We start from the raw sequence: 24,242 nt of genomic DNA on the forward strand, positions 1-24,242 counted from the left end.
AACATAACAAGCCAAGCGTTGCATGATTTTATTGCTTTTGGACCTCCTTGAATTTGGCCAGTAAAATGTCATTTAATGAAATAAAAATATTAACTGGCCAACCTTTGCCGTCCCTTGGAAAAATGTAAAAAATCCGTGTAAAAAAGGGACTCGAATTTTATGTGGTCACAAAAGAGATAAAATTTTATGGAAGGACAGAAACTAAAATTTATAGGTATACCCCAAAGACAAATTATAAACAATGGCGACATGTCACTGTTGATGAATAAAGGCGTTGTATTTGCTTAACCCTTTGAACGCGGAAAGCGACTAAAGTCGCCCAATTGATTTTTTATCTCTTTACGCAAAAATCAGTAAAAAAAAATGCTTTTCAAGAAAAAACTTTTTTTGTGAATAAACATAAAATATCATTTTAAATGAATAAAAATTAAAAAATCAGAACATTTAAACACAGTATCAAGGTAAAATTTGCATTTTTCAAAAAAAAAAAAAAAAAAATATTATTTTTGATAACGCGTTCAAAAGGTTAAGGTCAGAACCGCGTAGTCCGTAACGTTGCGGGTTGCGGGTTCGAGCCTCGACAGCGGTACTCAAATTTTTATTTATAAAAAATATGCTTTTATAAAAAAAAACGTTCCCAGCTGTAGTGACATCTATTGGTTATAAATTATTTTATACATAATAATTTATATTTATTATTATTATAGATGTCACCGATTATCAGTCTTTCAATATGGTGGTTAATACTTATAGGTATTCATTATATCTGATTGACTCAGTTGGTACAGATTTAACACATTGGGCTTACGGCTGTCAGGTTATAACGGAAGATTTAAAAAAACAGCGCTAAACTAAAAACCAATATTAGGGTTTTTAGTTTAGCGCTGTATCGTTTTAGGCAAGCCTCGGATATTTTAGTTATTTTCTGGCCGCTACTTGAAAACATTTGTGGATTTGACTTGACCGTCAAGTGTTAAAAATGATTTAAATATATTTTTATTTTCTTAATATTCGATTCACAGTTTTATGATAACTGATTTAATTATTACAAATATATGATATGTGGAATATAATTATAGAAAAAAATCTGTAAACACTGCCTTGAAACGATTTTTTTTTATCTGAGTTTTGAGCCTCTGGAATTTTGGGTATTGATTTTTTCAAATATTTTAGGTAGTATATTATTAGTAACATCTTTAGTGATTTTGGTGTATAAAATTAAAATGACGAAATGCACAGATTGGTGCACTCGGCATTCAATGTGTTAAAAAAGTTTTGTAAACATTGCAAAGTTTCTGTGTAAGATAACTGATTGATAATAATAAGTAATGTATGTATTTACAATATATCTTCATTGAAAAAAGCGATGAATCGTTGCAAATTAGCAGTGCATTTAAAAGTAGCACACAGTTTTTTTTGTCATGTTGCAAAAAAATGAATAAATTCGCATCGCGGCGCATTCAAAGCCGCCTTTATTCGTTTTGCATATTGTACATTGCAATATATTTTATCTGCCTAACTTCTTTATGAAGGATCTCGCAAAATTTATTCCGAGCGAGTCGTCCGCGTCATCCGTAAATTTGAAGCCGCTCCGATAATGATATTATTATTTTGTCTGTCGTATCTATATAGTACAACGTGTACAACGCGTGCGTTGTATATATAGAATTTATCCCCTTTATCTCTTCGTACGCGACCCCTATAACGCACACACATAAACGCTCCCAGTTTTATTTATATGCGCGCACACTGGCGCGAAATAGAGAGGGGGATATCAGAACAAAGAAAATGTGACAGCTGGCGACTTGTATAATCGACTCTGCGTCGTGTCGCACACACGTCACGCTCGTGTTCCGAGCTTCTCAAATATCAGGATACGCCGATAGATCTATCACTATGCGTATTCATTCACATGCGCTTGCCACTTGAGACATACCGACTATGCATAACAGTGCAACATTCGGAGTGATAACAAAAGACAGCTTTTCGATTCCCATCTTTCAAACCTTACATATGTTTTATCTATTCATTGTATATTTGCTAAATACTGCTCAAAAATCATTTGTATATCAACCATTATTCTACTAGTGTTGATGGTGCACTATCATTAATAATCAAAATCATTTTATAAGATAACCTTGTAACGGTCAATGACTAGTATGAATAAGAAAACAGTAGTAAAAAACTGACAGTTGATGTCTGTCACTTTTTTTTTATCGAGACTGATACATTGTTGAATTATATCTGTCAAAAGTTGAGGTCTTATCGGAATGTTTTGTGAATGAAATCCTTTTTATGCGCGAGTGTCTCCTCCGCGCATGCGCGACCTTGCTCCTAGAAGTGCACAAAGTGGCCTTTGAATCAACGCAGCGCGGCGTTTGCTTGCTTGCATTCCGTCCATGCGCCGCCGACACTTTTCCTTTCGTCTCTCAGAAAGCGACAGTGACGGTTTTTGTTTTGCGCTGCAGTACTGCGGCGCTCCCACGCCGTTGTGCAACAGTCTGCATGCATAAATGTGTGTCACTCTGTCGAAAATTCGCTCAACTGTTTTTATAAAAAAGAGCTTAATTTTACAGTACAGGAAAATCGAGTTTTCTAAACTAGGTTTATTATATATGTATTGTTCCTTTAGGTGGGGATTGCATGGTATTAAAAGTATTAAGGTTTTTTTGTTCTTAAAGAGAATGTAGCTTAGTTTATTAATGCCCTTCAATAGTTGGTTAAACGATCGTTAATAAACACATACGCAGCTGTGAGAATCCAGCTCGGAAAACGCATTTTAAACCACATAGAACCTGATAACATATATGTTGTTAAACATTTTCTTAATACGCATTGATTATCAATGCGATGGAGCAGTGATTAGAGTTTTATTATAGCAGTGATTAAAAAAGCCTAGAATTTCTAAAGTTTTTAATTTTTATAATTAATTATAGTAAATCTTCCGTTGCAACATGTCATTTTAGCCTAATACGGTAAAACAAAGTTATACAACAGACTGAAAATGTATTAATTATAAACTATTATTAAAGCTTAAAATAAATGCCACTATACCTGATCTAACTAGATTTTAAATTCATCCGCAAGATTTGGAAAATCTAGGAAAACCTAATCTATGATGCTCGATTGAAATAATAATTATATATTAATCATTAATTCCGATCTACCATATAAGATTTTAACCATTGTTATATCGTGCTTATAAAATATTTAATAAAAAAATGCTATACGTTGAGTGTCAATTAACAATTCATTAACATTTTCTACGCTACAGATAAATATAATAATTAGCCACCGTTGCGACATATTTATTTAAACATTATTAGAAATATCTGTTTTGATTGCTGCGCGTAACTTTTTTTATTGCTTACGTTTGTTTATCTCAAATTTCGTATGACACTGCTGTCACTTATTACATATGATAGGCTACGAAATAGTTTAAGAACACTATTAAAGTAGACCTTCCAATAACACGGTAAATTGGAAACGTGCTATTTGGGTGCGTGTAGTTGGGGAACTAGAAAATACTCTTTTTTTTATTGTAATACGTGCGTGTGGTAAGACATAGAGACATAAAGTAACGGACACCCGAATAGCACATCATTAATTTACCGTGTTATTGGGGGGTCAACTGTAGTTAATATTTTTTTTTCTCGGAAGCAAATATCTGATTTTTTATGCAATGATGACGTTGAATCCAGCAATTCCTCTATTGTATTTACTGAACAGGTGTTGTTATCCTTTGTGACCAATATTCATATTTTGAGTAATTTAAATGTTACTATATTCGGGGTTCTAAGTTTAAAAATAAGTGATAATGTAATGTGCATTATTAGATAAAATATATTTTTATCCTCACATATCAATCTGTCTTTTCAAAACTTCCTTCCATTTAAAAAATAATAATTTCAATATTATAGAAATTTATATAATTATAAGTTAAAACAATTTAAAAAAATATTAGTATTTTGTTATAAAACACTTTGATTGATTCAAATGCAAACACTTAAATATCATAATGTACTTATACCATTCTCAAAAACAAAGACTCATATCTATGTTCATTAAAAAACAATAGATTGAGCAACATTTTGTTTTTAGTTAAGCTCATATTTTAACATTTTTTATTGAATATTGATATATTTATTAAATGCTCATTTTTAATTATTGTAATGCACAAAAAAATGTTTTGTTCATTTGAAGGCACATATATCTTTAAATAATTACCTGTTTAATCAAAGCAAACAAAATAGTGAAATTATTTTTAAACATTTTTCAGTGACTAAAAATGAAGTTGCCAAAATGAATTGCCGTTTTTTGATGATGTGAGATTTTTGTAGCATATTTACAAGAATAGTGGTAGTGAAGATCAGTGATGTAAACCGAGTGTACATGTTATCTTATTATGTGAATATCTATAAAAAGGTCTTAGCAATTTCTTCGTAATTCATTTCGAACTAGATAGGATATAAAAAAATCGTATAATCTCTTATTTTAAAATAAATATATTTGAGTATTTAAAATGGTCTATGGCTTATTTTCTTGACATTGGCGATGAGCGCCAAGAAAATCAAGGTCAGTTGCTTGAAAACGCTCGTTTAAGACGTATGCATATAGAATAAACGCTATGTTTTAATTTTTACATTTATATTAAAATAATAATACTATAATGATTGTTTTGTATTAATATTATTATTTATTGAATTTTAAATTGATTGCTATGTGTACACTGACTGTACATCACCGGATTTTTTGCACCGTAAAGGGAAGGTTTATATTTATGTTTTCCATTATCCATAATATAAGAAAACGACTTCTCACAGATCTTACGTTATCGTTAATAAATGGTAATGCTTGTTGACATTTTTTCAATGTGACATCACGAACGCAACTAACCACACAGCGGCGTATTTACTAAGTGTCATTTCCATACCGACGCATTACGTTCGGCGTTCAATTTTAAAGCATGTTTGTACCTAATGCTCTCGTTAAAAGTGCCTCAACAATGACATATAGCCGAAAGGCAATAACCGCACGCCGTGCGGGCAATTTGCGCCGAATTCCCCGTCAGCAGCGATGTCGCCGGGCCGACTGGGATCGGATTTATGGCAGGGCACGTAACCGCGTCGATGGCATGCTAAAGCGTGATAAATGCACTTTCCGCAATGCGCCCACAGACCGAGGTCGTTGTGCAGGCGGGTGTCGCCCTTTGAGCATTGGTACCTTGCCCTCTAGAACCTGTCCCGAGAAAAGGAGCAACCCCAGCGTCCGAGACCAAGGCCAGCCGCCTCTCGAGTAAAAAGACCAAAAAGGATCTTTCTCGTTCTTTCTGGTCGAGTTTTAGGGTCAGCGGGAGGATGTGGTCGGAGATAAAACGCAGTCATGACATCACTCCGTGATAAAAAGTGGCGTGCCATGCGCCGCGAAACAATGATCGGTCTGTTCAAAATATGTAGAGGATAGTGTTGTATTTTAGGACAGTGCCAGTATTTATGATTTATAATGTTTACTGTGTATAGTGACGTTTATCACATACGCACATATGCTATTCATTCGATATACTTCTCAGCTCAATTAGATCAAAAATCTCAAACGAATCGAACCAGCTCATCGTACTTATCGCCGAAGACATATTTGTCGGGGAGCTGAATGGCTCGATTAAGAGAGCAGCGACTAGCGTACTCAAGTCGCATCTAAACAACACTGTTTTGATTTGTAATGAAGATGGGCTTCGATAAAACATTGTATCATTTTATAAAGGGCTTGAATCTGGGATATTTTCCTACCAAACTTATTTTGAAATCGATATTTCTACAGAATTTGATGAGAACTCAACTCTCACATACTCAATACAGCTAATAAGCAATAAAACATTAAGGTGAGGCAAGTCCACTACAAATGTATTATTTTCCAGAATCTGATGAGTTACATTGAATAATATAATAATATCAACACAGTGCCTTATTATACTTATTTATGAATGAAAATTATACCGTCCCAATGAGCACGCTCTCCCCTATCGAACATATGAACCAGAACAGGTGTGCAATGAAATGTGCATCCGACTGTGGCGAAATTCAGTTTTTTCGCCCAGAAATCGAGCAGCTGTTGCCATGAAATGATATGCACATTGAGTGCAGGGGGCCGACCTACTAAATAATAATGGACAACGCATCTGCCGCGCATGCGTGCATGCAACTGTGTTTACAAAAGGGTTACATTTTTTTGTTTTATTTTCGATCGACAAGGGTCAAGATCCGAACCAATTTGTATGAAGAGTCACGCTCCAAGTGGGGAGAGCTAAAAGGGAGAATTTCGTACTGTCTGCTGTCTCAATTATGCGGACAATTTTTGAATTAAAGAAAAATTGCAGCATCCTCTTGGAGCGGATTGAGGAGGCACAATTGAATGCGTTTTCAATCGGACCGAAATAATTACCAGTTCGCGTTCGATGCGGGTCTTGTAAACGGTCTCAAAATCGATACAGGGTCTTCCCCGAGTGAGTCACGCTAGCGCAGACTAACCAGATATCCCGATGAATCAGAATCGGTGAGCAATCTCAATTTCGTCAATGAGTTGTCCAAAAACTCAACAATTTCTAGTACACGTTGCGATCTGTCATATCTCTCTGATTACATTTTCTTGGCTCCATTTATAATTCATTTCAAATGTCTGTGAATTTAATCTTACTTCTGTAGAAGTAAAACTATATTCATAGACAAACGTGCAACGTTTGCTATAATAAACGATAACGAGAGATGCATATAACAATGAAAAAACTAGCTTTTGGAAATATCAATCAACCATAGTTACACTAAAATCAATTCATACAAGTATATGAATAAACAATAATTGTATTACAGTAATTATACGTATGTTGTATTAAACATCCTATAATTGATTTTATATTAAGCATTAATCAAAAAAATAACGGTACTAAAAATTAGTTCATACCTCTCTCTTATGACGTCACGCCCAAGCTGTCTGGCTTTTTATAATAGTAGGTATTATACATACACCTCAAGTCAAATATGTTTGAATATTGTTAGGCCATAGGTATAGTCATAATGATTTATATACAAGATGTTTCGGATCCAGCATTTCTACAGACATTTCATCTTGATTGGCTCGATTGTCTTGGAAGTATTGGAAATTAAATAATATATAATTAATAAAACCAGTATTAGAATATCAAGTTTTACTGCTCTATATATTCATGGTAGTTATATTATAAATACACCCATACCTCGTTTTACGGCCTAGATACATTCCACGAAACTTGGCCGCAAAGCGAAAAGCCGTATAACGAATTAATTATTCTAATACAAATTCTATGGGATCGGTTCCAAATTTGTTAAATATGTAACATGGTTTATCATTTAAAATGCATTTTATCTTTTTATTTCTTTTAAATCTAAAATACATACATAACAAGTACATACATTTGTACATAAAATAATAACAGACTCCAAAAACCAACAATAATCCATAAACAAAAATGAAACAACTTAATGTTACATAAAATATGTGTATGAATACATACATAATTTTTTTTAAAATGGCTTTAATCTGAAGACGATGAAGAAATGGTAACCTGCAGATCACTGTTGTTCTCATTTTTCGCTGGTAAGGATGGGCCTGGCTTAAAAAAATTGTCCAACGTTGTTTGTCTTGCCTTTTTGTCTCTTTCGTTCTTCAGTGATTAATAACAGCTAATGGCTTAGTTAATTCCTCGAGAAACTTTAGCGCTACGTTCGACGTCAGGATCGTTTTCAAGGAAGATGTTTATTCCTTGTTCGAAATAGGAAAAAGCTTTTGACAATTTTTTTGATGTTAGTTGTTTGAATACAACAGGCTCTGTCTCTTCATCAAATGCCGGTTCTGCTTGCAACTGAATGAGTTCCTTATATGAAAGGGGTTCCCTATCAGCTTCAAGTAGATCAAGCACATCACGTTCGTTCAAACCTTCAAAGCCGAGATCATGTGCTAGATCCAAAATGTTTTGTCTAATTTCAGGAAGGCAATTAACTTCTTCATCAGTACTTTTTACACATTCTGGCCATATTTTTTTCCAAACATGGTTCATTGTTGTTAATTTTAATCCCTTTCATGATTCATTGATGCTGTCAACAGCATCCTTGATGTTATAGTTTTTCCAAAATGTTTTAATTGAAGATTTACCATCGGTTTCCCTTATAAGTTGTCGGAAAGTTCAGCGTAGGTAATATGCCTTAAAAGTGGCTATTGCACCCTGATCCATTGGTTGGATCAGAGCTGTTGTATTTTTCGGAAGGTACTCAATCATGACATCTTCAGATAGTTCGGATAAATTAGTAGGATGCCCTGGTGTATTATCCAAAATTAGCAAAGCCTTGTTGCTTAAGTTATTGTCTCGCAAATATTTTTTCACTTCTGTGCAAAAGTGATTTTTGAACCAATCCTCTAAAGTAGCTTTAGTCATCCAAGCTTTCTTGTTGGATCTCCATATGACGGGTAATTGATTTCTATTTAGTCCTTTAAGAGGCCTTGGATTTTCGGACAAATATATTAAAATTGGTTTTAGCTTAAAATCACCCGCGGCATTTGCACCAAGTAGCAAAGTTAATCGTTCTTTAGAGACCTTATAACCAGGCGCAGATTTTTCGGTTTTTGAAATGTACGTACAATCAGACATTCGCTTCCAATAAAGCCCTGTTTCGTCTACGTATTCGGGTTTATTTATTTATTTTATTTATTTTATTAATTTATTTAGCTTAATAGCTAATCTTTACATCTAACAAATTTAGTAAACATATATAAAATATATAAAAAATACATAACAGAAAGAAAAAATATACAATAATAAAGACTTAATATTATAATATTTTATTTCTATATGTACGAAGGTGTTTTTTTATTCCATTTATAAAACCCGTTATATTTTTGCTGTTTCGGATTTCTCTTGGAAGACTATTATATAAATTAAAACCTCCGTACATAATTCCCCTAGCCGTACTCGTTTTCTTATACTTAATTATCTTTAAATTTTCTCTATTTCTAGTATTATATTTATGTACATCTTTATTTCTTATTAAATACTTATTAAAATAGTGTGGTAACATATTATTTTCTAACTTATATATAAATACTAAAACATTCATACTCAATATTTCTTGAACATTCAACCATTCTAATCTATCAATCATACTTTTACAATTAGTTAATCTATTTTTATTTAAGATTACTCTCATTGCCCTATTTTGTAATTTTTGCAACATTTGTTTATCTAATTTATTCAACATATTTAATAGTGTTGCACAATAATTAAAATGGGGCAATATTATACTATTGTAAATTAATTTTTTTGTATTTATACTTAATATATTTCTTAATCTAGATAATAAACCTATTTTTCTACTAATTTTTTTTAATATGTAATTACAATGTTCTTTAAAGTTTAATTTTGTATCAACAATTACTCCTAAATATTTTATATTATCCACTATTTCTATATTAGAGTTATTTATTACTATTTTGGTACTATCATCTAACACATTTTTATAATTAATAAACATACATTTAGTTTTATTCTCATTTAATTTAAGTACATTATTCTTTAACCATATTTCTAATATACTTAATTCATTATTTAAATTATTTACAATTTCTTTAATGTTATCACCTATGCAATACATTAATGTGTCATCCGCAAATAGATGAATTTTACATTTTTTCACGTTATTAACTATATCATTAATATACAAAACAAATAACAATGGTCCCAATTTAGACCCTTGTGGTACTTATGACCACCTCTTTCAATAATTCCCTTTAAAATGTTGGGATATTCCTTAGATGCGGCCTCATCGGCGCTAGCTGCTTCACTTCATTTTAAAATTATGCAAATTAAATCTATTTTTAAATTTTTTTAAAAATCGACATCGAAAAAATGTTTTTTTGCCGTTATAGCGAAACATTTTAGGCCGTAAATCGAAAACGTGCCTTAATTGAAGAGGGCCGTTATAGCGAAAGGCCGTATAAAGAGCGGCCGTATAGCGAGGTATGGGTGTATTATTAATGCTTTTATTGTATCACTAATGTGAAATAGTAGAATATAAATAATTGATATCAGAATACACCCAATACATATTACATACAAAATTGGCTAAAATTGTACGAATATTAAAGGAAAATTTAACACGCAACGCGTGATGTCTCACCACCGAATTTGGCGACCTTGACCGTGACGGTGACTAGACGCATGCGTTTAGTTTGCCATTAATCTTAAACACTGTCGGACCATATGTTACGTTTCGAACCTTATCGTTCGCCTGTATTTTCTGTTAACATGTCAAACAATTATTTCCCTAGCAACGCGCCACATTACCGTGGTTAGATTATCATAATTTTGTTTTATTTCTCGCCATCGCCAGTTTATCGCCACAGTCCGATTGTGGTTTGAAAAATCGGGTTCGTTTTGCCGCATTTCCACCGCATTATCAAAGAACGCAATGCGTGCCAAGTTATGCTAATCGCGAAGAAGCCGAGCAGTCGTGACCGAGCGACAAATGTTGTTTATATGTATCAACTCTTGAGAATGACCGAAATCGATACGTGTATGTATAATGTATCGAGCACACGTCCTGTCTATCCCAGCGTATTTCCTACTCCAGTCTTAAAAATCCCACATACTTTGATCTTGTAATACCGCAAAAGTCGATGTTACTCAAATGAGATTTTTTTATTTTTATAGGTAAGCGCGCCGCTCACATGCTACGGAGCGTCATGCAGGCCGCACTATGATCATTTTTACGTTATTAGTGAGTCACTTTGATTTGAATTGGATTTAAACTGTAGGAGCGTCACCCGTGAAAGGCGGAAGTCGTAGCGTTTTGAAAACTAGTATTGACTTTTCCGCCTTTGACTGGATACTGACGCTTTGTGTTTGCTTTGACGTGTGAGTAGATTTGAACAACACAGATCCTTAATCGAACCCTTTTCGTCTTCTCCAACTCTCATCCTGGGTTGAAAAGTATCTCTGCCTACTTACTGCTGTGTTTGTTGTTAAAAGTTTTGTGTTTTATCGACGATCTCTCGGCATGGAGTGTACTCTGACGCATCCGGTGCGAAAACTCCGGGGAAGTACCCAGACTTTGAGTATTTATGAAGCGCCTCTCAGCTTTCGTCCACCTGTGAAAAGGCTCGAGACTTCTGTTGTTGTGTTGAGCTTTTAATATTTAACGACAATAACGCTCTTCACGACATTATAATACAGTGAATGTTTGCTGCCGCTTTTGAATATGGCAGCCGTTCGGGATATTTGTTTTTATCCCAAATTGATTCCAATTATTGCAAATAAACTTTAAAAGGCAAATCAGATTAACACATTTTAAAATAGATAATTTGACAATTTTATCCGCTTACCTGATTCGTAATATTCGCTCTTTTTAAGAGATCCATAACCTAGTTGTTAACTGCACTAAAATTTTGCCACAAATTAATTAAAAACATTTGATTTATTTTTGCGCTCTAAATAAAGCAGAAAAAAATAGTTTAGGCACAATTCATATTTTTTTAACAATTACAAACAAAGCTTTGAAAAAATCCTAAAAAATACATTTAATATTTAATCCGACTTGCCGACGGATTTATCGCGCTTAGTGCTCACAATCTCGCGCTTTCTATTCGACAATATTTGTTTCTATAAGCGCGATAAAACTGTCGGTAAGTTAAATTACTAAAGTATCATGACGGTTATTTTAATTTTCATTATAACTCTTATGCATTTTGAATTCATTTAAAAATAAGTTTATTAATTAAATTTAAAATACTTATAAATAAAAATTATTGTATCAATTTTAATTAAAAATTGCACTTTTTCTACTTTAAAAAATTATAGTTATAACGTAGAACTCAATACTTGGCTTAAAATAAATTAAAAATATAATACGCATTTTAATATATTATTAAAAAAATATTATTTGTCAAATCTTTTTTGGTAAAGAACTCCCAGAAAATTCTCAAAATTATAATCAACAAGATCTTACATAAAAATTCATGATACTGCTGATATTAATGTGATCTGCAATTTATACAATCAATGACTAAAACCCGAAAGACTTTTTCAAATCTCATAATAACCTTTATATTTTTTAATTTCTATCGTATCTGGTTTGGATAGAAATTAGTAATAATTATTATATAATTATAATTCAGTTTGATAGGCTTTCTTAGATTTTCCTAATTTCACTGACGAATATCGTAATGATTAATTCAAAGTTAAGTCGTTTATGTACAGTATTAAAAAATCTATAATAAGCTACTTCAGCTCAAATATAATATGATACAGGCTTGGCCATAATAATGGAGGACTTCAATAAATGTGCTATATCTTTAGCTTGGTTGTATTTACTTTTAGCTTATTTTTAATATTTAGTAAGCACACCCTTAGCTATCCTTTTTGGCATACTGTCAACTAATGATTTACGGGTGGACGGAGACAATTTTTCTCGCAGCTTAATTTTTGGTTTGCAATTGTATTGGGCAACTTTTTGCCCATAACTGAGTAGGCCATCTTAAAAGCGTCAAACCCTTTGACGCAAACTAACTAATGGAGCGTTTTCTTGCTGGAATTGGAGTAGCGTGGTCTATGCTTGGACATATTTTCCTGTAGTAATCCATTAAAAAGGATTCCAACATTTAAATATAAATGTTTCTATTCATATTACCCTCGCAAATGTACAGATATCTTATCCCTGCTGCTGCCATGCAACCCCAGACCATAACGCTTCCGCCACAATATTTGACTTTGGGTACTACGCAATCAATTGGATATTCTTCTCCGGCCCTTCGACGCACGTGTCCCAAAAAAAAAGTATTATTGCTTTAAAATTTTTTGAATGAATTAAGTTTTGAATATTTTTTTTTTATATTAGTCAATTTTAGTTTAAAGCCGGATTTATCGGACTAAAAGACTTTTCATAACATCTATATCAACTGTTGATCAGCTGAAAGTGTTAATCGCCAATATATGTTAAATTAATATTATATATTATACATAACAGCTGATTTAGATAAAAAATATATGATAGTTCATACAGTTTCTCCTTCATGTTATACATACATACATAATATATATTTTATGTTTTTTAATTTTGCAAAACATTGGGCATATATTATTTTTATAAGCGTTTATTTGAATAAATACATAAAATATTTTTTAACCAACATTTATACACACAGGAAACGTGTTGTTATATAACAATTAATTTTAAATTATTAACACATTAATGGCAATAGTTTACTCCTATTAGCGGTTGCAATTTGTTAATGTACACATACACTATTATTCTGTTATTGTACACCGTTATCGTAGCATATTGTACAAACGTATCGATCGGCAACGCGTCCGCTGTGTAAATAAGAAATTTTCAGCAGGTTGTTTACAATGCCCGGTTAATTGCGCTTAATTCGCTCGATGAATATGCCCAATTTGACCCACTGGATTGGTCGTTTGTTTACATCTCGCTTAACTGCGCGTAGACGATGCGAATTTTAATAATGTTTCGCTCCTCCGGACTCTATTTGTATTCATGAAACTTTCCGAACAATCTCCTGCCTTTTCGGCGGGGATGAGACGCAGCATCCGCCGGCATACCTGAAGTTCCCACTTCTTTCCCTTCCTCGCGCTTCCACTTTGGCCTTATCAGATAATTAAAAGTTTGCGCTGTTATTTTAGCAAAGTTACTTTTTGGATTTGACGGAGGAGATCGCTCGAAGTTGATGTACTCTAGACGTCAACTTGAACGATTTATTAATATATTTTTAACCCATACTATAAAACAGAAAATACATGTGTCTGTTTGTGTCGCAAGAACTCTTTCTAAACAGTAGCGACGTGTCATTTGCACATGTTATTCTGGTTGCCGTTTCTAGGTCAACGTGCCATGAAACCGCTGAAGAAACTGAACAGCAATATGCTGACGACCGAACACGTGCTGCTGCAATACGTACAGTGAAAATTTTAATAACAGGATGAATAAATAATAAGTTTAAATCTATTTCGGGCATGGCAGAGTAATAAAGCTAGTATTTTATATAATACAAACTGTAAATTTTATTTCATTTATTTTTAATCTCAGAGCTTAGCGATAAAAATTCGTGACTTCCACCCTCGCAACTTTTCTTAATTAAACCGATATTAACCCTTTTGGTCGTAACGAGATTTTATCATTCAGTAAATTATAATTAATATCACATTTATAAATCAAATTCACTCGAATCAATTTATGTATACTATCAATTATTTTAATAATTTTATAAATTATTTTTTTCCATGTAACACTTTATTTTTAAATACTATTCGATATTAAAAGTTCTGTATAACGTAATTTGTAATCGGAAGATAAACAAGCTCATATAAAGAAACCAATAATACTTATTTTTACTAATCAACTCTTGCTAGAAATATATTGCATAGAAAATATTTTAAAACGTTTTCTAAAACAAATTTATAATGGTAGATTTTAGCATTTAGTTTACAGCTGTATTTTCACATGAACACGATTCCTACCCCTGCTTCTGCAATGCAAACTTTACAAGCACAAATAACATACAATTTTTTTAAATATGTACATTAGCGTGAAAAACAACGATTCACTTTCAAAATCATAATATTTCGTATACAACTAAAGGTTACTGCGATCATTGCGCAAACAAAAATTGCAAATGTATATGAAAATGTCAAATATATTTTACTTTTAATTCCAACTGCTTTATATTTCACTATTTTTAAGTAAAAAATTATGTAATTTTATTATCTATTTTATATACAATTTTTTTATATATATATTAACGTATTCTTAAAGATACATACATATGTATCAGGCGCGGGTGGTGAGATATTTTTCCTCTCGATCGCTCGTATGTTAAGTGACGAGAATGAGTGAGAGATAAGAGCATGCATTCAGCACGCCCTTATCTCGCATTCACTCTCGTTGATCAGAATTTCGCTGTGCGTAATAATCACCGAACCCAACTAAATTTTAACCACTTGGTATGTTTATTGCATATTAAAAATAAAATAAAAATCTATAATAAAATAATAAATAAATGATGAAATTTGAGCAGTTATTTTTAAAAACTTTGAAATTCATTAATAAATTCTTGAACATCATCTGATTTAAAAAAATTTAAAATCGTGTCACTAATAAATAGTTTAAATATTTTTATTTTATTGCTTTCAATATTGCTAAAATAGAGAAAAGTATGGAATTAAACGATTTAACGAATTTGTTGTGGAAAACAGCTTCGATCACAAATATAATTGTTTGTTTGGTCGTTGAGTTGTGCAATCGATTTTTTTTCTATTGGTTTTTAATTAAGAACTTTTTCAGGAGTCCAAGATTATATTTTCACATTTTTTCTTATATTATAAATTATTTATTTATTTTTTGTTCTTTATAAAATTGCGGAAAGAGAACTTTATTTGAAACATTCATAAGTTGCAGTTAAAATTTGAGTCGATGTGATTTTCCATGGACAGATTTATCCACCGTCTTTACTGCTCCGTCGATGAAGTGGATACCTTCCATTTCGGAATATAAGAAGCACCCCCATGTAATATGGCTCCCTGGATTTCGCACAGTTGCCCGAATACATTTTCACCGTATCTTTTGCCATGTGCACTCTATCACCCGTATACATTTATTTTACTCTCATCAGAGAGGATCAATCTTTCTCAATTTAAAACCGTTTAGATTTTGTGTCGATTGGTTCATTTCGTGCGTGCTAAATGCATTTCTTCACACTTCTTGTTAATACACTCTTCTACTGTAACCTTTGAGTGAATCTTCATTAACTCTTCATCAGCTAGGTAGTAAATATATACAGCATTCCTCCTTAATAGTCTTTCGTTTTCTTCCAGTTCTTGGACTAAACTTATATGTATCATATTCATGGAGTTCTTTTAATTTATTTTAGCAACATTTTATATATAAGCAAATATTAATATGTGAAAAATGATGCGACTAAAAAAAATACCTCATTGTTACTAATAAATGATTAGATTTAGCAGCGGGATTAGATTGTAATAATACTCAACCATGAATTATACCATCACTCATCTAACATAATTCCAAGTTTGTAACGTTTCCCAAAAACACATTGTATATTGTTTTGATAAATAAATTTAACTGTCACGGTATACACAGCCTGTGATTTTATCATTATGGTAAATCAACAAAACCCCAATTTGCTACATAAACAACAGGCGTCCATTAAATATGATGCATATTTTTCCTTCGTATATGTATTGTCTCTCTGATTTAAAAATGTGTGTGTATGTATTTTGACGTTGCACTGTGCGGCCGTTTGTAAATGTCACAGAAAAATTAATTTTCATTATAACGATGACTTGGCACGCGTTTAGCGACAATGGGCCACCCCTTAGTCCGCCCCCGAGCCATACCAGGGCCGCGCCAGGAATTTATTGCCCGATATCGTGTGCTCACAATTTTGTGTTGTGTATAATTTTTAATTAGGAAAACGGACGATAACGGGAGTTGATAATAATTTTATGTACAGCGCTGTGTGGGGTGACGCATGCGCGCAAATTAATTTATTATTTGTGTCGTTTGTTTGGCTTAACTAACACTCACACACACGCGCATCAAGCAATTCACTCCGGAAATGCTTTATCATTCTAATATAATGTAATCGTGGCGTTTTATGTGCGCTATATTATGCGCTTACATTAACCGCTTGAGTGTTTTTGAGCGGTCCTATAAACGCGTATATGGATCTCGTCAGTTAATACTTGACCTAATAATGAATTGGGCGTATAAGCATATATGTCCATAGAAGCTGTGGAAGCGCCGCATATCGTGTGTTTATTGAACGCTCGGACTCACGCCGTCGTTTTGATTAGTCACCGCGTAATTTGCGCGTGTAAATTATAATTCACATCGTTTGGCCGATAAACACGTCAATTTGAAATCGATCACGCACCGGCGACCACCACAGTCGACGCCCTGACATGTATTTCTGTTCACGCTCGAAAACGTTTCAATGGAAGCGACGAAACGGACGTTATAAAGTCAACGCATGGTCAGAACTTGCCGGTGCGGCATTCGTCATTCGAACCAGCAAACTTGTCGCTTGGAACATCACATCTAGTCGTATCGCGCCTTAATATTCGTCATTCGTTTTTTAAATACACTAGTGTCAAGCGTGCTAAATGCTGCTGTCGCGATGCGTTCATCCGCACGTACAGTGTAAACCAGCCTTGACAATCTGTCGGAGCGCGCTTATATCAAAGCTCAGAGCAAACCTGCACTTTTTTACTGCCAGTACGTGCTCCCGACGTATGAAATTTTGAAAGCGGCCCTTTAAATGCCGTCACACGAACGACATTATGTAAAATGTCATCTCGGGGCGGCGTTCATTTTTCACCGCATTTCTGCATTCCATCTGCATTTTTGCTCATGACTAATCCCGTAGATACAACTACAATAATGTGCACATGCAAATTTGACCGTTAACGCCGTCCGTTTACCCCTTCGTCATTAAGTGTAACCATAACGGCGACATTTAGAGTTTCGATCGTTTTTTTTGCGACTCCCCCTCGTCTAGATCGCTATCGCGCTATTGTCGTTAACACCTGTCTCCTGTAATTTTCAGCTCGCTTTGCTATCGATTTACATAAAATGTCTATATGTAATCTACAGTTTGTTCGTTTAAAGCAGCGAGTACACCGACGCGACGCACGCCGCGAGGCGCATCGCGCCAGTGTGTCCGAGCCTTATGCAGTCGCGTGTTAATGTGAATTATTGTATTGTATATGATAATTTCTCACATCTAATTTGGATATTTTATAGTCACTAATGATGCAGGCACACATCAAATACAATATCACTGAGAACTTTTCGGTCGTAAATATTAAATTTACGGAAAATCTTTGTCGGCTTTTGCAAAATGCCATAAGGCTTAAAATGATACTTCAGAATACGAACACCACATATGTGACTATCCTAGAATTTGTCGGCATTGATTCTAGTGACATTTATATAAACCGATTTAGAATAATATATAAGGATATTCGAAAAGATTTTTTTTAACAAAATCTCGAATCATTAATTATTTTTTAATCATTTAATTTTTATATTTTGTGTATTAAAATAAATACGCGCAGCTAATTTATTTTAATCATTTGTTTTAGTGCACGCTACAAATAAAATGTTGCTCAATTTAATTTTTTTAATGAACATATATGTACATATGTATATATTTATTTAATGCTCATTTTTTAATGTTGTAATGCACAATCAATTCATTTTATGGAACAATGATTTTATATATCGCTCATTTAAATTGTCCTCAAAATAATCGATCAAATTTTGCTTTGATGAAATATTAAAAATACAAATAAATTGCATTCTTGTTACGATAAATTATGATTCATTTTCTATATTGATTTTGGGTTCTAGGCTGTATTCTTCAACTACGACGTACATAAATCGCTTCAACTGTATGCAATTTTGATATAAATTAATATTCTTTGTATTAAAATCACATTCTTAAATATTAGATTTGAAGAGATGAAACTGTGACTCGAGTGAGGTGTCTGTTATGGGCTTATTGTAGGCTTTTAATGTTTCGCCCCCGCTTGCGCCGGGGTAGGTCAACGACACACGACCCGTAAGAGGGCCGAAGAGGGTCGCGCGTCGATCGCGTTATATAAAAGATTAACGAGGTCGATAGTAGTCAGCTCGATCGTAAATGAGCCGCCGACCTTCGCAATCTCTTTGTTTCTCTCCGTTCTCTCTCTCTCTCTCCTCGATCTGTTCCGACTTGCGTAAGAAATTACGCAGCGCTCGCGTAATCGTCTGCTTACCTAACTCGCGGATCGATATCAATATTCGGGGGCGACAATGAATATAGAAAGTACTTCGCCTTTTGAGAACCTGCGATATGGGTAGGCGGGACGCTGCAGCGCGCGCCGGCAACAGGTTGCGACGTCACGTCTACGGCGTCGAGACGCGTCTCTATAGCAACGGGCTGCGGACACGCCCCTGTCGGTGTAAACACAGCGCGCGACGCCGATCGATCGTTGCGGATGCATCTCGTTAAAAAAATAGCTTTGAGTTAGATTCTACGATATTAATATAAAATTTTATGACTTTGACAACAATTTATTCAGTATTATATATATTGAAACAAACTGTGCTTTCTCCGAGCGTTAATGTCTCTATGTCAGGCCTTTTGTACTGTAGGTTGGGGAGGTCTCCAGTGAATCACAACGATACAGAGATTATTCAATCAATTGTTGCGCTTGTATATTCGTTCAACGAAATATGTCCATGCCTCAAAAGAGTGAAATTTTAGATTGTTAAATATTAACAGTATTTTTCCTGTTTCCCGATGGCGTATTATTTACGCAACCATAATGCGTAATAGCGTATGGATTCTCTGTATTTACGATGTTAATAACGACGTGTTTTGACACATTGTTTATGAGTTTGTTTTTTCCTCTGGACATTACATCTGGGCTTACCGTAGTGATCCGTTTAGTGTCAGTCTATTGTGTTATCGTTATTGCGGGTTACCCTTTGTTTTCTTGTAATTATCGTATTAACTGCGCGAGTATATGAAGACCCCCATATTAATTTGTTTTTTTTTTGTTACAGGGATGCTGGTTAATTGAAGATGGCCTCGCGTACTCCTTCCCTCGAATCACTTCCAGGAGCTAACTCGATCGGATCTTACGGAGACCGCGGAGACCTATCGTCCTGTTCGCCACTCGTCGACTCGCCGCTGACTTTGAGCGGTTCATCTCCGCCGGCCAGCGACTCTGCCGTCTGTGACCTCAGAGAGTTCGACGGACTCGACACCACTTGCGGCTTGTGCCACGAAACCTTCACCGAGCCTAAGGTTTTGCCCTGCTTTCACACTTTCTGCCGCCCCTGCCTCGAGAAGGAGCAGTCCCATCCCGGCAAAGTCACCTGCTCGCAGTGCCACGTCGACTGCACGCTGCCCAGCACCGGCGTCAACGGCCTGCTGTCCAACTTGGTCATATCGACCATAATCGAGTCTGATTCGGAGCTCGTCACCGCCGCTGCCACCCGCTGCACCGGCTGCAAAGGCAAAGAGTCCGACGCCGTAGCTCGCTGCGTCGACTGCGCGAATTATCTCTGCGCGAACTGCGTCATGGCGCACCAGTTCATGCACTGCTTCGAGAGCCACCGAGTGTTGAACTTGAGCGACATGAAAGAAGAGACGAAGAACGGACTCGTGAGCAACGGGTCCTGCAACGGCGCCGGCGAAAAGGCCGTCCCTTGCCCCAGACACAAAAACGACGTACTCAAATACTTCTGCCGGACTTGCTCCGTGCCCGTGTGTAAAGAGTGCACGCTCTTGGAGCACCCCAGCGCGATGCACGAGTGCGAGCACATCAGCGAGGCGGGACCTCAGCAGTTGGAGCTCATGCAGCAGGTCATATCAGAGGCCAAAGCGCGAGCGTCCGAAATGAGGACGATGCTGAAAGCCACCGAGCACAGCTCCAGCCGCCTTCAAGTGCAATACCACAAAGCTCAGAACGAAATCAACGACACGTTCCAATTCTATCGATCAATGCTCGACGAGCGCAAGCAAGAACTGCTCAAGGAGCTAGAGAACGCGTTTTCGGCGAAGCAGATCTCCCTGACTGTTGTCGGCCAGAAGACGCAGGAGACGATCGATAAAGTTTACCAGGCGTGCGATTTTATCGAACGCCTGACGAAATGTGCCAGTTTAACGGAAGTTTTAATGTTTAGAAAACTATTAGACTCGAAGCTGCAGAATTTGTTGAGCTACAACCCTGAACAGAGCGTACAGTCTACGTGCGAGTTAGAGTTTGTGTCTAATTACCAAGCGATCCAAGTGGGCGTGCGAAACACCTTCGGCTACGTGAGGTCGGGAGGAGACACCACGATCGGATCGGGTAAGCAGCCTCCGATTGCGCGACCCGCTGGTGCGATAGCTCCAGGCTCAGGAAGCAGTTCTGGATCATCTGTGCATGGATCTTCCGGAAGCTTGAATGGCGGCGGAATCCACTTGTCGTCGTTGATTGGCGCTCTGGATCGACAGTTCACGAATGGAATCGTATCGGCGTCTAGCCAATCGACGTCGCCTTTCGAATCGAACATAATCAACAAGCGCTTCAACAGCCCCAATAACATAGGACCTTTCTCCTCGACCGTCGGAGACATGAACTTAAACGCGATCAACCCGTACGAAAAATGGTCAAACGGCGGCTGCGAGATATTCTCTCCTAGTCTAGCCGATCCGTACTCGCTGAACAGCAACAACCACACAGATCCGATGCTCGACTTGACGTCGAAGCTCATATCGACGGCGATCTTTCCGCCCAAGTCGCAGATCAAGCGACACAAGATGATCTACCATTGCAAATTCGGAGAATTCGGGGTGATGGAGGGACAGTTCACCGAGCCGAGCGGAGTTGCCGTAAACGCCCAGAACGACATCATAGTCGCAGATACGAATAACCACCGCATTCAGATATTCGACAAGGAGGGCAGGTTCAAATTCCAATTCGGCGAATGCGGAAAACGCGACGGTCAACTGCTGTACCCGAATCGCGTGGCTGTGGTCAGGACTTCTGGCGATATAATCGTGACTGAGAGATCTCCGACACACCAAATACAGATATACAACCAATACGGACAGTTCGTGCGCAAGTTCGGCGCTAATATTCTACAGCATCCCCGCGGTGTCACCGTGGACTCTAAAGGACGCATAGTAGTAGTCGAGTGCAAAGTGATGAGGGTGATCATCTTCGATCAGTCAGGCAACGTCTTGCAAAAGTTCGGCTGTTCCAAGCACTTGGAGTTCCCCAACGGTGTGGTGGTGAACGATAAGCAGGAGATCTTCATCAGCGACAATCGGGCTCATTGCGTCAAGGTTTTCAATTACGAGGGAATTTATTTGAGGCAGATCGGAGGCGAAGGAGTGACCAATTATCCGATCGGCGTTGGAATCAACGCGGCTGGTGAAATACTCATCGCCGACAATCACAACAACTTTAATCTGACGATTTTCGCGCAAGAGGGCCAACTGGTCTCGGCGCTGGAGAGCAAGGTGAAACACGCGCAGTGCTTCGACGTCGCCCTCATGGACGACGGCTCCGTGGTGTTAGCCAGTAAGGACTACCGCCTGTACATATACCGCTATGTTCAAGTGCCCCCGATAGGGATGTGAGTTCAAAACGCCGGTCGTCAAAATTGACCTAAACAATTTTGACGCTAAAAACTCGAATACATGCGGGCATGAGAATTCTGCCGAATGTGAACAATAAAAAAAAACGTGGAAAAAGGTGGATTTTACGAATTGTTTTTTGTTTACACTATTATGGTTTATCACTTTTATCTTAACGTTTTTTTTTTCTTTATATATACGTAAAATTATATATCCCAAATTTTGAAGGGATGAGTTGGGAGGAAATCGTGTATGTATCCTCATTTGTTGGACCAATATTGCTATAACGTTTAAAATAATATTATGTATTTGTTTAATCGATGATAATGATGATGATGATTATTGATTATGGAAATGATCTCCGCCGAAAGAAATTTCTTGAATGTTGTTTATTTTATGTGTATATGATAGACATCTGTTTTTTTTATATTATTACAATCTTTATTGTTCGAAAATTGATATAGTTAAAAATCTAACAAAAAGTTGTTGAATTATTGGTTAATTGAGCAGACGTAGCTGCATTTGTTGAGGAAAATATTTTTTTAGGCGTGTTATGAAAAAAATATAAACTAAAGTCCGCCGGGACGACACAAGACTGGAAACGTTAGAGTGAATGTCATTATTACATATTATGATAAAAAAAATTAAAAGATAAGTTTTTAAAGTATAGAAATTTAATCGACGGTCGATTGGATTATACACGGTAATTCTATTTTTTTTTTATAATATAGATTAGACATTTTTTGTAATTCGCAAACTATTTGTTATTTTTTTTAATTACTGTTTTTTTTTTAATTTGCAAACATGACTTACGTTTAGTTCATTAATATTTAAATTATTATGAAATATATAAACAGTTTAAACAATGCCTAGTCAGTCCTCAATGTAAATCGTCTCACTTTTGCTGTGTTTTTTTTACGTATGATCCTTTTTTATCGTATTTATATTAAAGTAATTTTAATTCGTTTATATTTTGGTAACGAATTATGTTACACTTACCTTTTTTTATAAATACACGGTTGATTGTGTTTCCTAATTTTTACTACATGACATTATGCTCTTAACATAATATAATAATCGTTTCGTAGTCAATAATAATTTTATACTGCGAATATCTTCATTCAGATCACGTCGCAGTATAAACGAGTAATTAATTAATTTCGATAAGATACACTATACAGATGCATGCGAACGTTCATTATGTTATTTTTTCTGTTTTATTATTATTATTTTTATTACTGTACATATTGGCGAATGATCGTCAAGATAACGCGAGTTTTTATTTAACTATTTGACATACAAAAGAAGTACTTAAACTATTTTTTGTGAACTAAAAAAGTTCACTTTTACTTAAAACTGATTTAAATAATTTTTAAACTAACTGAATAATGTTAAACGAGCGTTACTACCGATCATGCGTCACATCAGTGATTTTCGTTTGTAATATTATATGTAGAGAATTTGTGTATGCCCAAGTATTATTGTTTTTAAGGTATAGTTTTTTTCATATCATCACGGTGCGGTAGGTGATGTTTATTTGTATATTTTTATCCGTTGACATTTTTTTTGTATTTGTAATTCCACAAGTGATTTTTTGCTTTTGTGTGTTGCCATTATTTTTGTTTTTCTTTTTATCACACCCTTTCCGAAAACAAACCCTTATATACAGGAGGCTGCATGTATGTAATTATAATTGTGTATATTATTGTTTAATTAAATTTGTTATGACTTTATGTTATGTATTATGTCAGTACCATATGTATTTTTTTTCACGTGTCATTCATTCAAAAAGCTTTACTCGATGCTATGTTATCAATAATTCTATGCATACGAACCGAACAATTGCTTGTTTATATTAAAATACTCATTAATATTATTTTTCATATACATATTTAAGTAATGTTATTTTTTTCTATTTAAAGTTTCAATTATAATAATGGGCATTGTGTTTTATTATAATATAAATATAACACAGCATCGAATTAAACCTTTTATATAATTCAATACTTTGA

At 35.1% G+C, this 24,242-nt stretch overlaps 1 protein-coding gene across 10 annotated transcripts in view; it reads left to right on the forward strand.

Moving 5' to 3' along the window:
* The window catches only part of brat (tripartite motif-containing protein brain tumor), a 133,094-nt gene extending 109,073 nt beyond the window's left edge, over positions 1–24,021 (forward strand). For 5 of the 10 annotated variants that reach the window (XM_088182977.1, XM_088182975.1, XM_088182983.1 and 2 more), the window contains 2 exons: positions 10,733–10,799; positions 19,665–24,021. In XM_088182977.1, the coding sequence (XP_088039103.1) occupies positions 19,684–22,233 (2,550 nt within the window). In that variant the 5' untranslated portion in view covers positions 10,733–10,799; positions 19,665–19,683 and the 3' untranslated portion in view covers positions 22,234–24,021. Of the gene's footprint in view, positions 1–5,084; positions 8,705–9,769; positions 10,800–19,664 lie in introns of those variants that run through there. The other 5 variants (XM_088182979.1, XM_088182978.1, XM_088182985.1 and 2 more) reach the window with 2 other exon arrangements.
* Positions 24,022–24,242: the final 221 nt, after the last annotated feature.

This window comes from Plectrocnemia conspersa, unplaced genomic scaffold, assembly GCF_051122295.1.
Source record: "Plectrocnemia conspersa isolate PC_06_02 unplaced genomic scaffold, ASM5112229v1 ptg000003l, whole genome shotgun sequence".
NCBI classification, from domain to species: Eukaryota; Metazoa; Arthropoda; class Insecta; order Trichoptera; family Polycentropodidae; genus Plectrocnemia; species Plectrocnemia conspersa.